This window comes from Vulpes vulpes, chromosome 12, assembly GCF_048418805.1.
Source record: "Vulpes vulpes isolate BD-2025 chromosome 12, VulVul3, whole genome shotgun sequence".
Lineage (NCBI taxonomy): Eukaryota > Metazoa > Chordata > Mammalia > Carnivora > Canidae > Vulpes > Vulpes vulpes.
In genome coordinates, this window is record NC_132791.1 from 166,705,706 (window position 1) to 166,722,721 (window position 17,016).

At 52.7% G+C, this 17,016-nt stretch overlaps 1 protein-coding gene across 2 annotated transcripts in view; it reads left to right on the plus strand.

The window, feature by feature from the left end:
- CA5A (carbonic anhydrase 5A) overlaps window positions 1-2,571 on the plus strand; it is a 28,315-nt gene extending 25,744 nt beyond the window's left edge. The window contains exons 7-8 of one of the 2 annotated variants that reach the window (XM_072731372.1): window positions 1,568-1,732; window positions 1,771-1,892. In XM_072731372.1, the coding sequence (XP_072587473.1) occupies window positions 1,568-1,723 (156 nt within the window). In that variant the 3' untranslated portion in view covers window positions 1,724-1,732; window positions 1,771-1,892. Of the gene's footprint in view, window positions 1-1,567 lie in introns of both variants that reach the window. The other variant, XM_026004961.2, reaches the window with a different exon arrangement.
- The last annotated feature ends 14,445 nt before the right edge of the window (window positions 2,572-17,016 follow it).

Sequence of the window (17,016 nt, forward strand, 5' to 3'; positions counted from 1 at the left end):
AACCACCCCAAAACCCAATGGCTCCTAACAAGCATTTATTGTTCTTGCTTTTGGGTCTGCGGGTTGCCTGTGGGTGGTGGGGTGGCTGGGGTTTGGGTCGGGCCCTGTGTGTCTCATGCTCCTTGGACTACTGTCTAACCCAGAGCTGGTTTCCATGGTGTACAACAGATATGCAACAGTCAAGTAAACCCCACATGCACACTGACAGCCTCTGCTCACAGGCCACCAGCCACAGCAGGCCCCAGTGGCCGAGGTCAGGGGGCAGGGAGGAGGTGAGTGAGTGCTCCCAGAGCCGTGCCCTCATCTCGCACACAGACTTACACCAGAAGCTAGTACCTGGCTGTCCAGGGTTTTTGCATCGGTTCTAATTTCCTTCCTCTTCCTTTTCTAAATAGTCTTTTTCTCCCTGTAAAGTAAGTAGCTATTACTTGTTTACATTTTAAAGACTTAGAGTCTCTTTTTCCTGGAAATGTCAAAAATGTCGAGACATCTTGTGTGTGTCGGGCATTCAGGACCCAGGGATGACAGACATGTGGCAAGTGCACTGCCATGGCCCTGATCCCTGCACAGGCTGGACCTTCCTGGCCGGTCACACGTACACTTTCTGAGGCTCCAGCCTCACTATTCTGGGAATAGCTTCTCATGACAAAGTTGTGGAATAACACTGTTTGCTCTGGAAGGCAGAGCTATCTGCTCTTCTCCTGAACCAGAGTTGTCAGACACACTGATGGAGGACCCGGGTCGAGAAATGGGCCCCGGTCCCTGATACCCCTCCTGTCCCTCAGCACACAAGCACCTGTGCATGTCAGGTGCAGTGGCCGAAGAGCAGGGGAGAGACGGGTGGCCGCAGACGGCGTGATGAGACCTGTGAGGACAGTCTGCACACGGCTGTGCTCCATGCCCTCCATGCCCTGGGGGAGCCGCCAGCCATGCAGCTCTAGTTTGTGCAACACGTGGTCACTGTGTAGACACAATCCCAGCTCCACAGGTGGCTAAACATGTGAGCGACCCTCACAAGCTCCTCAATAAAATCTGAGGACAAACGAGGTGATTTAAAAATGTACTTTCAGCTCCTTCAGTGGGAAGTGAATCAAACATTATGTTATATTGTATGTGTTTATTTAGCTTTTATGTTACATATGTTCCTTACCTTGCTGTGGGGAAGCATACGAGGTGGTTCTGGCTTGGGGCCGCTGATGGTGTTACAGCCAGGTGTCCCCTGGGACTCTGAACGCTTGAGCCGGGCCACAGGCCCCTTCCCAGAGTAGCTCAGTGAAGCGACTGGCAAGGTGGTGCTGGCTGTTAACTCTGCTGGCTGGGGCTGCTAGCGTGTCCTCACAGCACTGCAGCTGGCTTCTCCAGAGCGGGGGATGCCAGAGACCAAGGCGGAAGCTGCAATGCCTCCTGTGGCCTAGCTTGGGCGTCCCCTCTGCCACCCTGTGCCGGTCATGCATGGCTGTCCCTGATTCACTGTGTCCGGGCAGGGACAGGGGGCACGACTGCACGAGGCAGGAGCTGGTTGACTCCGAACCGGCACCCCGCATACTCTGGTTGCTCTCCATTCCAGCTGGCCGCCTTTCGCACACTCCTGTTTTCTGCTCTTGGTGAAGAAGAGCAGATGATGGTGAACAACAACCGCCCAGTTCAGCCTTTGATGAACCGGGAGATCCGTTCATCCTTCCAGGCTGTGGAAGAGGGCTCAGAGGTTGGAAGCAACCTCTGAAATTAAAAAAAAAAAAAAGAAAGAAAGAAAGAAAGAAAGAAAGAAAGAAAGAAAGAAAGATAGAAAGAAAGAGATCGTTGTTTCAGTCTCTGTGCTTTCCAGTTGCGAGGAAAAGAAACCACTTCAAAGAAGCTTTGGAATGGTAGGGAACGGAAGTGTGGGACGCACGGGGTATCTCAGGGCCCCCGGCGGGTGCCTGTCCAGCCCCGTGCACCCGCGCCTCCTCGTCTCAGACAGGCGCCCTCTGATTCTCCACGCGCATGGCCACCCCGTGCTTGCCAGACAACTCAGGGCCTGGGACCCACGTGCACCGTCTCCACCTCCAGACTTCTGGGTGCAGCAGTGTCCTGAGGCTGCTGGGATGAATGACCACTAACCAGAGGGGCGAAAGCAACAGAAATGTGTTTCCTCGTGGTTCTGGAGGCTAGAGGCCTGGTTTGCAGGTGTCAGCCGTGCTGGTTCCCTATGGAGGCTCCTGCAGATATGGTCAAGTGCTTTTCCAGTGGCTGCTCAGGACACGGTGCCCCATTTAGTTGTGGTCATTCTGGAGGGCGTGGAATGGCTTCTCCCTGTGGGGTTCTGTTTTTTTGTTTAATTGTGGTGGAACACACATTACATGATACCCTCTCACCGACTTTTAAGTGAATGGGTATGTGGTGTTGATTGCATTCCCAGCATCATGCCACCGTCCCCACTAGCCGGCCCTGGAGCATTCCTCGTCTGGAGATGGAACCCTCCCTGCAGTCCGTGCTCATTGCCCATGCCCACCCCCGCCTGTGGCGGCCACCATCCTGGTGTCTGCCTCTATGACTTTGACCACGCTAGAATAAAATATAAGTGGAGCCCTATACAGTGTTTGTCTTTTTGTGACTGGCTTTTTGCACTGGGCATCACGTCCTCCACATTCATCCATCTTAGAGCATGTGTTGGAGAGCTTCCCTCCTTTTCAAAGCCCAGGGACATCCTAATTGAAAATGGCATTTTTATTCTTATAGCAACACGGATATTGCATCCTCTCTGGTGGGGGTGCAGCGCACAGACAACACAATCGTGTCATCTTCCGACTTACCCTGCTGTCAGGTGCACAGCAGGACACAGCATGGAGTCATAAGCATTGCATATTTTCTTCCTCTTCCTTTTCTAAATAGTCCTTTTCTCCCTGTAATGTAAGTAGCTGTTGTTTACGTTTTAAAAAGCTAAGATATCTTTTTTCCCTGGGAATGCCAAGAATGTGGAGACCGCCTGTCAGTGTTGGGCATTCAGAGCCCAGGGATGACAGACATGCAGCAAGCATGTGGCCACGGTGCCCCCCCCCCCACCCTGCTCCTGAGCAGAAAATATGCTATTCACTGGGGTGCAGCAAAAAAACTCCATTTCATTTTGGGGAGGTAAAGAATAAATAGACTTATTACAGCCCACAAGTAGCATTTCAAATCAGAGAGAACGTATGATATGGAGGTGGTTTGTTTTGGCGGAGCGCTCAGAGCCACCACAGGTTACAGTCTGGCTTTGGGGGACTGGAGGTTCTGGATGCAGAGCTGCAGAGAAAGCAGTCCTGCACCTCCTCACGCACCCTCTTCCCTGGGAAAGAGCATGGTCATGGCACCCACCCCACCGTGTCACAACACCTCATCCGAACGCAGCACATCAGGCCCTCCAGGAGGCTGGAGCCACAGAGGCACCTCTGTTCTGCCAAGTGAGCGTGAGTTAGCCAGTGATGGGGTGATGGGTGCATGGCCTGGCCGTTAGCCTGAGGGTGGAGCTGTGGGAGGATGGTCAAGGAGGAGAGGGTACTTTAAAGTTTGGCTCGGACCAAGACTATTTCTTGTCTTCTGGGGCAAGGTCACCACTCCTGAGTCTTTAGTGAGGTGGGCTTTCGTGCACAGGGAGAGCGTCCTGTGGCGGAGAGGGTGAAGGTGCTGCAAACTCAGTGGCTTCCCACAATATGTATTTGCTGCCTTGGGGTCTGGAGGGGCGGTCAATATGTGGGCAGGCTGGTTCCTGCTGGAGGCTCCAGGACCAAGTGGTTTCCTGGCTTCCCCAACTGCTGAAGGCACCCGCAACCCCTGGCTCGGGGCCCCTCCTCCACTGTCCAGGCACATCACGCCCCCAGCCTCTGCCTCCATCACCACACTGTCCATCTGACTCAGACCCTCCACTTCCCTCTTACAAGGGCTTTGTGGATCCATGGGGCTCCCTTGCATCATCCAGGCTCATCTCCTCACCTCCAGATCCTTAACTTAATCCCATCTGCAAAGTCTCTTTGCCATGTGAGGTCACATACCCGCAGGTCCCAAGGACGCTGACAAGGATGTCCTGGGCCATTACTCAGCCGTCCACACTGTGTGTGCAAAACTACATTGTGGCAACTTCAGGCTAGCAGTCCGGGGCTTCCTTGAGACTGGTCTCCTCTGGAGATGGGGGGAGGGGCAGATTGGGAAAGGTGCCGGGGAGACACAGGGGTAGGAGGGAGACACCAGAGTTGCACTGTCCAATAACCCTTTCTCTAATGGCGGAATGTTCTAGAACTGTGTTGTCCTATAGCACTTTCTGGGATGATGGAATATTTCAGAATTGCATTGTCCTATACGGCAGCTCTTGGATATACATGACCATTGAGCACTTTAAATGTGTTCAGTGCAACTGGGGGACTGAATTTTAATTGTGTGTAATTTTAATTACTTGAATTCTAATGCCACACATGACCGGCCAGTGGCCACCATGTTGGACAGCACAGCTCTTGAACTCAACCTGGGCAGGTGTATCATCAGTGAGCCCAGGTTTCTGAGGCCCTGTGGACAGGACGTGAGGCTGCCTGGGATTTCCATGCCAGTATCTCTGGGAGTAAGTAGAGCAGGGCAGGAAGGGGGAAGTGCCATGGGGCAGACAGCCCGCCCCCATGTTGAGGGCATCAAAAAACTCACTGCTGGTAGGTGACTGGTGCCACTAAGGGAAGACAGCTCTGGGTGCTGATAGGGATACAGGTAACTCATTTGCAATAAAATAACTTAAAATAAATGTGAGGTTTTTTGGGTTTTTCTTTCTTTTCTTTTCTTTTCTTTTTTTTTTTTTTTTACTTTAAAAGGGCTGAGTTTGGTGGTGACACTGGGTGAGAGAGGATTGGCTTGAAGTTGTCAAAATGGATATGTTTCTGTACCACGTCTAAGCTGCTGTCCCTGGTCACTTAATTCACAATGAACAGCAGGTCCCGCCACTGCCAGCAACTGGCACAGTGCAGGTGGCATTCCCGTCCGGCCCCTGGGCTGCTTTCACACCTGCTCAGCGATCCTCACCCACACCGTGTGTCAGACCACGTGGGGCCCAGCCCTCACCCCAAAGCCTGCCATTCTCTTGGTTTGAGGAATGGTGTTTGGAAAGCTCCCCTGGAGCCTGCGTGGCCGGGGACGAGACCCTTTTAATCCCATTAGCCTTCTTTTTTTTTTTTTTTTTTTTCCCATTAGCCTTCTTAACATGTTCCATGGGAGTTCTGTGAAATGACCCCCCCAGGTTTTAATGGGGAAATTGAGGCTCCTTGGAGAGATTGTGGCTCTTGCCCAGTTAGAGGCCAAGGCGGGAGAAAGAGCCATGCTCCGACGGGAGGGCCCGGGCAGCATTGTGCTCTTGCATCCTCTGATGTGTGCAGGTCAGCAGGAGAAGAGGGCAGTCTCCCATCAGAAAAAGAAAGTCCTGAACTGTACTGTTCCGTGAAAGATCCCATCCATGCTCTCGTGCCCTACAGGCGCATTCTGATGGGCACTTGCATTCAAACCGGCACCTGCTCAGACCTCCCACAGTTTCTGAGAATTATACTTATAGATAATGAAGGCATGTCGGTAATTGGAGATGGGGTCTCTGCACCGGAACTTGGAGTGGGGGCGGGGGGGGTCCCTCTGCACTGGGGCAGAGACAGGCCCAGGTGTGCAGAGCAGCCTTGCAAGAGGAAGACAGAGCCCCGGCGCCCGGGCTCGGTTCCACGTCACACGATAACATTGTGTCCCAACCAGAATTCCAAGAACAGGTAGGAGAACTTTCATCCTCATTTTTCATGTTGATGTAAATCTGCCCTTTGAGTGAACGGACATGTCTTGGTCTCCTGGTAGGTGTTCTCTTTTGTCAGTTATTTTTAAAAGCCGGCGGGAACCCTGGGACACCACGACTCTCCCGGGAACCACGCCGCGTCTGGATGCACTGCACTGAGACCACAAACAGCCTGAGAGGAAAGACGTGGATCTCAGCCCTCAAAGCAATGGTACAAAAAACAAACACAGACGCTCCCACTCCCTGTCCTGAGCGGCCGCCAGACACGGAGGTCAAGGTCCACGGGTTTGCGGGACGGGCTCTCAGTGTGGCGCAATTGTAGCTGAGGACCGTATTGTGGAAACTCTGGCCCAGACTTGAAAGCTCAAAGACTCCTCCCTGTGCTTTTATGTTATTTTCTCATTTTTTAGAATACAAATGTGTAAGAAGTACCGGTTCCTGGCATGCTGCCGTCCCTCCCTCCCCTCCCCTTCCTGACCCCAGAACCAGAGAGGCTGGGCTCCTGGTGGGCCACAGGCCAGGCTGAACCCCCTCCATGCTGCTGCCCCCGCTGCTCCCCAGGACGAGGCCCACTGCAGATCCTCTGCACAGGCTCCTGCCCCCTCCCCCGCCACTCTGCACCAGCCAGGAGTCTGGGGCTCCTCTCATCCTGTGTTTCTGGCCTGGATACTCTGCTCTCCCACCCCCTAACCTCTGCTCCTGCTTCTCCTCCCCGAAGACACACCCAGAACACAGAGGCACACCTGGCCCTCAGCCTGCACCTGGGGTTCCTCGTCCTGCGTGCCTGTCCTCCTGCCAAAAGGCGCCTACTGACTCCCTCTCAGTAAACGATACCTCCGACACCTCCACCCCACAGCATTCAGACCGGCCTTGAGGAGGCCCCAGAGCTCCGGCTGTGGATCCTTGCTTCAGATCCTCTTCCCATCCCCCATGCTCGGTGCTGCTGCACCTGGACTGCCTCACTCCAGGCCAGAATTGCACCACTTGCCTCTTGATGCCACTCCTTCCTTCTAGGTCTCCCTGCTACCCCTGAGTGTGGGGTCCTCTCTGCTTGGACTGCTGTCCCACGACCGTTTGCATGGGTCCTCCTCTTCTTGCTCAGCCTCTGCCCTGACTGCGGGCCTCTCTGCAGTCCTCCCCCCCTGTGCTCAGATGGGGCGCTCGGATGAGGTGTGCTCATGTGTGTCAGCTGGTCCGCAGCTGGCTTCCCTGAGAGGGTGGTATCCTCACCTACCTGCTGACTTGCAGTGCAGAATAAACACTCTTCATGGAGGCTAAATGAGGAGCTCCAACCCATAAAGCTCAGGTGCTGCCTGCTATCTCCATGGAAGCCACACATGCTCTTGCCTCAGTGCCTTGGGTCATGCTGTTCCCTCTCCTGGGAATACGCTTCCCCTCCTGGTTCTGCTCATAAACTTCCATCAAGCAAGGCTCAGCCCCAGTGCCTCTTCTGCAGTGACTCTTTCCTTGGCACCTCCCAAGAGAACTGTCTCCTCTGTGCCTACAGCATGTCCAATTGATGTGGGAGAAAGTGGGGGTGGGACATGGAGCAGCATGGAGAAGACATGAAGCAGCATGGAGAAGACATGGAGCAGCATGGAGCAGTTGGAGAAGACATGGAACAGGATAGAGCAGCATGGAGCAGCATGGAGAAAACACGGAGCAGCATGGAGAAGACATAGAGCAGCATGGAGAAGACATGGAGCAGCATGCAGCAGCATGGAGCATCATGGAGAAGACATGCAGCAGCATGGAGAAGCATGGAATACCATAGGGCAACATGAAGCAGCATGGAGAAGACATGAAGCAGCATGGAATAGCATGAAAGAGCATCGAGAAAACATGGAACAGCATGGAGCATATGGAACAGAATGGAGCAGAATGGAGAAAAGACTAAGGGCAGCATGGAGAAGACATGGCGCAGCATGGAGCAGCATGGGGCAGTATGGGGCAGTATGGAGAAGACATGTAGCACAATGGAGAAGACATGGAGCAGCGTGGAGCAGGATAGAGTAGCATGGAGCAGAATGGAGCAGCATGAAAGAACACGGAGAATACACGGAACAGCATAGAGCAGCATGGAGCAGAATGGACAGCATGGAGGAGACAGGGAGCAGCATGGAGCAGCATGGAGCAGCAGGGACAGCATGAAGTAGCCTAGGTTTTTGGCTCTCACCATAGAAAGCATTGTGTAGGGTGGTGAACAATATCTTTCTGGAGACTTCTGAAGTACAGAAGTGAATTCTCACTTCCCCAAATCTATCTTTCAGCTCGGAGTCCTTTACCTGACCTGGTGTGTGTGGCATCTGCCCAGTGGCCTCTGTGCCCAAAACACAGAGGAAGAGCTAAGCAGCCTGAGTGAGCCGCTCTGAGAACCATGGCTCCCAAGAGTGTCAATCCCTCCAGACTCTGTAGAGTTATAAGAGCTACATGCAAGGCACACATCTAGCCCTTGTACTGCTTAGTACCAGGTTATAGGATGCAGGATGAGTTCTCCCCACAATCCAGGGCAAGGTGGGAGCAGGTGAATGTGAGAGTCCGCTTGTCCGCACATTGACTAACACACAGGGTCAGCTGGCACGCCTGCTGCTGAGCAGTAGGGATGGATGCCTGGCCCCAAGTCCATGGAAGTGTCAGAATGTATGTCAACAGGAAGAAAGCTCTTCTGTTTCCGCCATACTTAAGATATGTTCACCGACTGTTGCACTGAAGATTAAAGCCGTGTGTTTTTTCAATGTCAAGGTGATACTTTGTCAGAATTTCCTGTCAGTTCGGGATTTTTTTTTTTTTTTGGTAGCATTGAAACGGGGAAACTTTTTTTTTTAAGTAAAGTGAAATCTTCTGATCCTTTTACTGAATTCTGGGAATTCAGAGGGACCACCCTACAGGTGTTCAAGGTCCCCGAACACATAAACACAAATCAAAGGTATAGACATCAAACAGCAAGCATACAGCTCAGGCTGCACACACATATCCGCAACTCCAAACACGCAGTTTCTCCAACCATTTACTGAACCCCTCCTGCCAGCGTGTACCAGTCAGTGAGCAAGACAGTAGGGATACGTCAGTGAACAAAACAAGAAAGTACACCGGGCCCAGCCCCTGCGGAGCGTGCTTCGGTGGGAAGGCAGCACAGAGGCAGGGGATGTGAGAAGCAAGTGTGGAACACACTAGAGTTGGACCAGGGCTCCAGAAAGTGCAGGGTGGAGGTAGGAAGTCGGATGCCCAGTCAGGCCTCATGCCTCATGGAGGAGGTGACATCTGAGCAAAGATTTGCAGGAGGTGAAGAGGTGAGCCTTGCAAATCCTGAAGGATGGTTCTGGAAAGTTCTAGAGGAGCAGAGATCAGCATGTCTGGATGCTGTAAACAAGGGGCAAAGTAGCAGCTGGGGAGGGCAGCGATCCGATGAAGGGGACCAGACCCAGAGGGACCTTGGGGGGGCATGCAAAGGTGCAGTTCATCCCCAAGAGGAGACAGAGGAGAGGAACAGAGTGGGGCGCACGTCACACATGCTCCAGATGTATGCCTTGCGGTGACCCACGCCACAACGGGGGCAGGAAGCCCTGGATGCTGCAGATGTTCTCACTGTGGCTTCCACCACCCTGGCTGTAAGAGCCAGAAAACGTGGGGTGTCGAGGGTATGGTCAAGGCAATGATACACAGCTCAGAGGACAGGGTTTGCTCAGCTGGCCTGGAAGTCCGGGGCAGAGGTCAAGGGGAGAAGGTGGAGGGACCCTCACCCCTTGCAGCTCCGACTGTGCCTCCATGGCCTCAAGGTGTGAGAGCAACACTTTCAATTGACTTTTCCCTTTTTCTACTCACTTCTACAATCTTGGAAGGGCCGAGGGCAGTGACATGGACGCATGTGTGCACAGCACTGCTGCATGGGGAGGGTGAAAATGTCTGGGGTGAGACTCCCAGCAGGCAGGTCCAGCCCCAGGGGCCCAACCTTGGGGAACTGGGGTGGCATTGGGGCCCAGCAGGCAGGGCCTCATCCTAAGGCCGCCTGAGTCCTCCTAAGCTGCTCTGGTGTGGGGGCCAGAAGCAGCCCAGACCCTCCTGCCACTGTCCATGTCCACTTGGCTGGGAGCAGCAATGGGAACAGGATGGCTCTCCTTGCCACTTCCTTCTTGTGGGCCTGAGCTGGCTGCTGGAGGTGGGCTGACCACTGGGAGCTACCTCCTCCCCTCATTGCACTCCACAATCAAGGAAAATTCAGGGTGTGTGATGGCCTGCAGGTGGCCAGTCTGAGGAGGGTGGAGACCCTGCAAGCTCACATCTGTGTCCCCAGCAGGACCTCCCTGCCCGCACAGGGCAGCACAGCCTCCGTCCATCTGTCCCTCCTTCTACCAGAAGATGATTCTGCATGGAACTGCTCTCCCAGCTGCTGGCACTGTTGGTGTCCACAGGGAAGGCCAGCCCCCGCAGAGCTGGGCCCATGGGGACCGATGGGGGCTCCGTGAGTCAGGGACCCCGTGGGGATGCCATGTGGATGGGTTAGGGCTGGATCTCCCTACACCCTTGACAGACTAGCATGACTAACCAGGTCAGAGAGGGGGCCCATGCACAGGTGCCCACCCTTTCTAAAATATTTCAGAAACCAAGAAGTACCCATCCGGCCTCTTCTGCCTCTGGTGTCAGCAGTGGTCCTCAGCCATCCTCATTATCACTGTGTCTGGTCTTCACAGGCTGGGACACCAGTCACACTGGGTCAGAGCCAGCCTGCTCTATCACGATCACACCTTCCCATACCTCTGCAATAACCTATTTCCAAATGAGATCACATTCTGAGGTCCTGGTGGGTAGGATTTCTGTCTATTGTTCTAGGAAGATATAACTCAACTGGTGTCAGTGAAAGAAGGTGGGGGGCCATGTCCCAAATGAGCCCGTGCAAGGACGTGCAGGATAGATGCCCAGCACTAGTTGCATATTATCCACGTGAAGAAATCAGACTACGACCCAGATGTCCAGTCAGTGTTCTGACTTGTCAACCCAGACCTTTGGGATAAACCCCCAAGAGAAGCCCAGAGTCCCAAACCCAGACCCCTTGGAGGGGGGGGAAGACCTGAGTGGTTGGGTGGTCAAGGGTTTGGGGGATTAATTGTGCCAGAGACCTGTGGGGCTGTTGACACCAGCTGGTTATAGGCCATCAGGTCACTGGCAAGTGTAAAGGGTCTCCTTTAATTGTCAGTGGTCACAGAAGGGGAAACACGTTGCAGCGAGCAAGAGAGGTGCGTTTCCAGAGGCTCATCAGCTGCCTGACATGGACATTCCTACAGCTGAGACCACACCTGGACAAGGAGCTGTAGCCAGGCAAGTGACCACACCCAGACGAGTGACCACATCAGAAGATGCATGAGTGTAGAACCACTTCTTTCCACATTTCCTCTGACACACATTCCAGCCCAGCACATGCTGGGAAAGAATCAGTCTGGAGGCTCAGCACCCCAACAGCCGGTCCGCCGCAAGGCCCTGGAGGCACACCTTTCTAGTGAGACGCTGATCCTTGCTGCCTCTGCTGCTCTGCAGGGATGCAGGATGCAGGGCTTCACCATCGGCTCCTCCCACCCGGCCTGCTTCACAAAGAGAAACGGAATCTCCAAAGTTGGGTGCAGCATTAACCACAGTGGCAGAGGCCACATCTGAACCCAGGGCCCCCAAGTCCAGGCTGGCACTCTTTTCTCTTGTAGGTAAAAAAAATACATAACATAAAGTTGGCCATTAGCTAGTTTAAAGTAGACAGCTCGGTGGCATTTAGCACATTCACATCGTCATGCAACCAGCACGTCTATCTGGTTCCAGGACATTTCGTATCCCCAAAGAGCACCCCAATCAGCAGTCACTGCCGTCCCCTGGCCCCCCCACAGCCGCAAGTGTACCTTCTGTGTCTGTACATTTGCCTTCCCTGCACATCTCACACACACAGAACCATACAAGCCCGTGAGCCTGCTGCTTTCCCTGAGCACGAGGCTTTCACCGTCCATGTGTTGGCGGCTGACTTTTTTCCCCATCTATCTGCTGACGGGTGGGCCCGAACTCATCCTCCCTGATCCCTGCTATGGCCTCCTGCGTGATCCTCAAGAGCAGGTGCTCTTTCCGAGCGCATCCACAGGGGCCAAGCTCAGGAACAAAGCTGAGAAGTGACTTATGCATGAGCCCAGTGGCCAATGGGAAGACCGATGCCTGAAACACAGGCAAACTTTTTATTTTTTCACTAGGTTGTGCCCTAAATGAAAACCCAGCCCTATGATCTCTAACTTTGATGCTGTTACTCAGAAATTCCCCGGGGGCTTTGGATGCCATCTGGAGCTACAAAGACTGGAACCAGCTCCACATCTACAAACTTGAGAAAGTTGGGTGGCCTTGCTGAGCATTCCAATGAAGCCAAAAGGATTCTGGGAAGGGAGGTCAGGAGAGTGCGGGATGATTCCACCTGAGGACAACGGAGCTGCAGGCAGCCACCAGGAGCAGCAGAAATAATGCTGCCCATAAACTGGAAGTATCTGTGTGCTTGTCCGTCTGGCACTGGAGTGCAGGTGGTAGGGCTGCCCGTGTAAGAGGTAGAGTTAGTGTGGCCACAGAGGCCTAGCTAGCACCCAAGACCCACTTTGTGGTGGCTGAAGCTGGGTTCGGCCACTTACTGAACTCACTGGGCCTTATTTCTCTAGCCACACACAGGGTCTCGTGATGTTGCAGAACTTAAATAACATACAACGTCTACAAGTCCTGGCCCGGGCCAGGCACTCAATATGCGGCTGCTGTGCACACACACATCCACTCAGAAACAGAACCTCATTTCAGATATTACTGAGGGCAGTCCTGCCTTTTCAAGCGTGTAGACAGGAAAAATGAACAGCTGAGCGCAACAAAAGCATGGCTTTTAAAAACAAATTTCCAGAAGAAAGGACACTTACCTTGTGAAAAGGACACAAATATTTCTCGTGGGATTGAGAATACACAGACCGGGCAGCTGCACAACGGGGGCAAGTTTCCATATCAATGTAGGATTTTTGGATCCGCTTTTTCCTGGGAAAAAGAATGAGTTCAAAAGGAGAGCAAGGATCTGATAGAAGTGTAAATGCCCAGGCCCACCTCGCTGTGCGTGCGACTGAAAGCACAACCCTGGAGCAGCAAGCAAACTCTCATGGCACTAGCAAAGGATCACCTAATTTCCTCTGCTTCCAACTTTCTTCGGGCTTGCCATCCCACTGCTGTGGCTTCGAAGCAGGCAGCATGGTAATGCAGGTTAACCTATCGGGGCAGGCGGCTACTGAGCTGCATTCTGGCGCTCTGTGACCTGCTGTATACGCCTGATCTCATTTATACCCCCAAACAAGTGCTACTGCTTCCCCAGTTTTACAGATGTGTAAGCTGATCCCCTGGGGAATACCCAGGCACACCGCTGGAGGCTCCTTTTATTTATTTATTTATTTATTTATTTATTTATTTATTTATTTATTTTTAAAGATTTTATGTTTTATTTTTTATTTATTCATGATAGACATAGAGAGAGAGAGAGAGAGAGAGAGAGAGAGAGAGAGGCAGAGACACAGGCTCAGGGAGAAGCAAGCTCCATGCCAGGAGCCCGACGCGGGACTCGATCCCCAGACTCCAGGATAGCACCCTGGGTCAAAGGCAGGCGCCAAACCACTGAGCCACCCAGGGATCCCCTGGAGGCTCCTTTTAAAGCCAGGCCCCTGGCCACGCTGCATGCGGTGAAACAAGTGTCATCTGAGTCAGCTAAAAGCAGGGGCACCGATGAGTACCACCCAGGGTGGCAAGTAAGCATTTTAAACCCTGTAGACAAAGTGAGCCGCTTGTCCATCGGAGCAAAGATTCCGTCTGCAAGGCAGAAAATCACCCTATGTGTCTGTTTTGCAAGTCTTATTTACCCTGAAGGGACAATAGGCTGGCTTTCAGTGAAGCACACCTGGCGATGACTTTGCTGGGAATATTTGTGAAAGACACTGAATCCACTTCTGGTGATTGAAGATTTATAAGGCCATTCAACTCTCCCTGGCCATTCAAGGGGGCCAAACCTTTCCCAAGACCAAAAGCATCAAGAGTGTGCCCGCAAACCAGCAATTTGGAGATGAAGCCCGGTGAGTGGGAGAGAGACTTCCCATAGATTCCCATCTCCCCCAGGGAGGAGTCGCAAGTCAGGCGTGGCAGAGTGGCATGCAGCTGGATTTGCAAGGGAGCCAGAACTCGGAAGTTGCTCATGTGTGTGCCGTGGGAAGTTTTCTTTCAACCTGGCGCTCTGTGAAATGAGGCCTTTAAAAAGATTGAGAACGTGAAGAAGTATATGCTTACTGTAGAAAGTTTAGAAACAACAGGGAAATATAAAGAAATTGTTGTTCATAACAACCCCCTGACCCCTACACGTGCACGCCTGCCAGGAGATGGCTGCTGTCACCATGTCAGGGTTTAAGTGATCAAATTAGCCATTGTGCAGACCCATCACCACTACCGGTGGCTACTACTTACGGAGTTGCTCTTCTGTAACGACACTGTTCTTAGTGCTCGATGTAGATTAGCTCATTTGTAGTAGGAGCTCTGATCCCCACTGGGAGCATGGGAAACCCAGGCCCAGGGAGGGGCCAGATTTGCCCAGCTCCCTGAGCTGGTGACCCAGCAGACATGGGGCGCAGGGGTGAGCTCAGGAGCCTGAGCCCAAAGCCCAAGGATCACACGGCTGCTGTGAAATCCCCCACCCCCTCCCCACCCCCCAGGTTTGTGGAGATAGGATTGGCAGGTATACTGTATTAGTTTCAGGTGCACAGTGTAAGGAATCGACATGTGTATAAACTGCAGAGTGACCGCACAGCAAATCTACCTCGCACCTGTCACCTCACATAGTTACCAGTCTTGTTAACTGCAGTTCCTTGCTGACCCCCATCTTTGCCAGTTTCTACTGCTCCGAGTTTGTGCCTTCTGACTCCCCTCACCCATTCCCCCGCCCCTTCCCACTTCCCATTTCCTACACCCCTGCATCTTGCCACCAGGGCAGCTTTGGAGATGCCAAGAGCAGGCAGGAAGAGTATGCAGAGTGGCTACGATCTTGGCCCAACGTCCAGTCAGTCTTCCAGCAGCCAGGGGGCTTGCAATGGGTTCTCTCCTCCCAACATTGGCCCCAGTGCCTCTGAGACTCCAAACAGGACAGAGAGGCCACCCAAAAGGGATCATAATAACATGCAGCTCTGCCCTACCCAAGCACAGCGTATGCTTTCTTCAAGGCCAATTCTCCCTGTTCCAAGAGGCCCTAGGAAATGTTCCTCCCCAGAAGAAGCAGTAGCCTTGAGGCCTGGTTACACCCCATACCTGAGAAACAGGAACTGCTCTTCTTCCAAAATGGCAGGTTCCCAGATCTCGAAAAAATAGAAGTGAAGCCTCAGTTTAGCCAGACCACATCAAGAGTCCCCCAAATGGGGCTTTGGAGAGTGTCATATCCCATCCTCCTCTTCAGTAAATCAAGACTAGATTGTGCCAGGAAAAGGCTTCCTTTCTTTTTTTTTTTTTTCTTTCTTTCTTCCTTTTTAAAAAGATTTTATTTATTCATGAAAGACAGAGAGAGAGGCAGAGACACAAGCAGAGGGAGAAGCAGGCTCCCTATAGGGGAGCCTGATATGAAACTCAATCCCAGGACCCCAGGATCACAACCTGAGCCGAATGCAGATGCTCAACCGCTGAGCCACCCAGGCGTCCCAGAAAAAGACTCCTTCATATCCTTATATTTAATGGTTCCCCTCTATTCCACCATGTGGTTAACAGCAACATCTACCAAAGCAAGTCTGTTGGATGTTTGGTTTATTTCCAATATTGGTGATTACGTTTTAAAGCTATAATAAACCACCGTGTAGCCAAGATATAGCTTACTCTTTACTTCCTTAGAGAAATTCCCAGAAGTGGAATTACTAGGTAGAGGGCACAGGGCTTTAAGGCTTTTGGCAGAAACTCCCGCAAACTTTCCTCTGTAGAAACGGTCCAGATATTCCACCCCACCCCCCTCCAGCCTTCCTGAGAAAAAACAACACAGCTTTTAATAAATTAGCTCTTTAATCGGGCCACCAGTAGATGGCACTCTTTGCTAAGATTTTAGAGTCAGATTTCAGGGTAATGGATTTTAAGACCTTTCAACTTGCTAGAGAACTCTGAGACTCATACACGTGGGAGCAGATTTGCAGGAGGAAATCACGGACGTTATCGAATGAAAACCAATCGGCAGTGTTGCATAACCGTGGGATCCTGGGATCCCAGAGGATCTTGAAAGCACTGCTGGGGTGTTATAACTCAACTTACGAAGTCATGTCTCCTCTTCTCAGGAGCCCTACACGCAAGACACCAGTGCACCTGTGGGTCCCTCGGCCTCCCTTGTTAATTCTCATCCCTGGAAAGCTGAACCGGACCCGTCTGGTTCCTCCTGACCAGCTCTCCAGGTCCTGGCAGCACCACTGGCTTATCACAGCCGTAGTTTTGCAGTTCCACGTGTGATTATCGACCGGCTCTTTGGTTGTTGTTGGAGACCCGCCCCATCGTGTGCCTGGAGTCCAGTGCAGCGCTGGCCCAGGGGACAAATCCTGAAAGGCCTGCTATGTGGATGTAGGCGAGGTTATTTGGGACCTTGCCTTAGAGCTCGGCCACGTGATCGCCTTCCTAGAGAACTTCTAGCCCATTCGGACACGGTCAAGTTTTAGCTACTATGGGTGACAGAAGCAGAAATTTAGCAACAGTCTAGAGATGAATAAACCACAGGATGGAGGGCGACATAAGAGCTAGAAGTCCACACAGGCTCAGGGGTCCTCCAAGGACAGGTCCCAGCCCACTTACTGGTCAGACAAGCTGCATTGCCCAGCCTGCCCTGTTTCTCAGCTACAAAATGGCTCTAATCAGTATGTGCACCTTGGAGCCTCCACACAGCACCTGGGGCCTCACACGGGCTCAGTGAGTTTGCTGGGCCATTGGCAATCCGCGTTCAGGCCCGCCCACTCTGAAAGGACTGCAGGAAGAGCAAGAGCGGAGAGATTTTTCTTTCCCCTAAGCCACCACTTTACGGGCCTTGCCAGGGAACGTTTGTGTTGTGTGACCCTTCAGCTGCTGGGATTTCATTTAGTTATAACGCTGTGGATGTTCGGCCACCGTGTTGGGGATCCGCTGGCGGTCCGGGGGAGCAAAGTCCAGGGTGATGTGCCCTGGCTAAACTCCCCAGGGATGATGGGACTCTGGTCTTTCCCTGTGCACACGTCAGCGTCATCAGC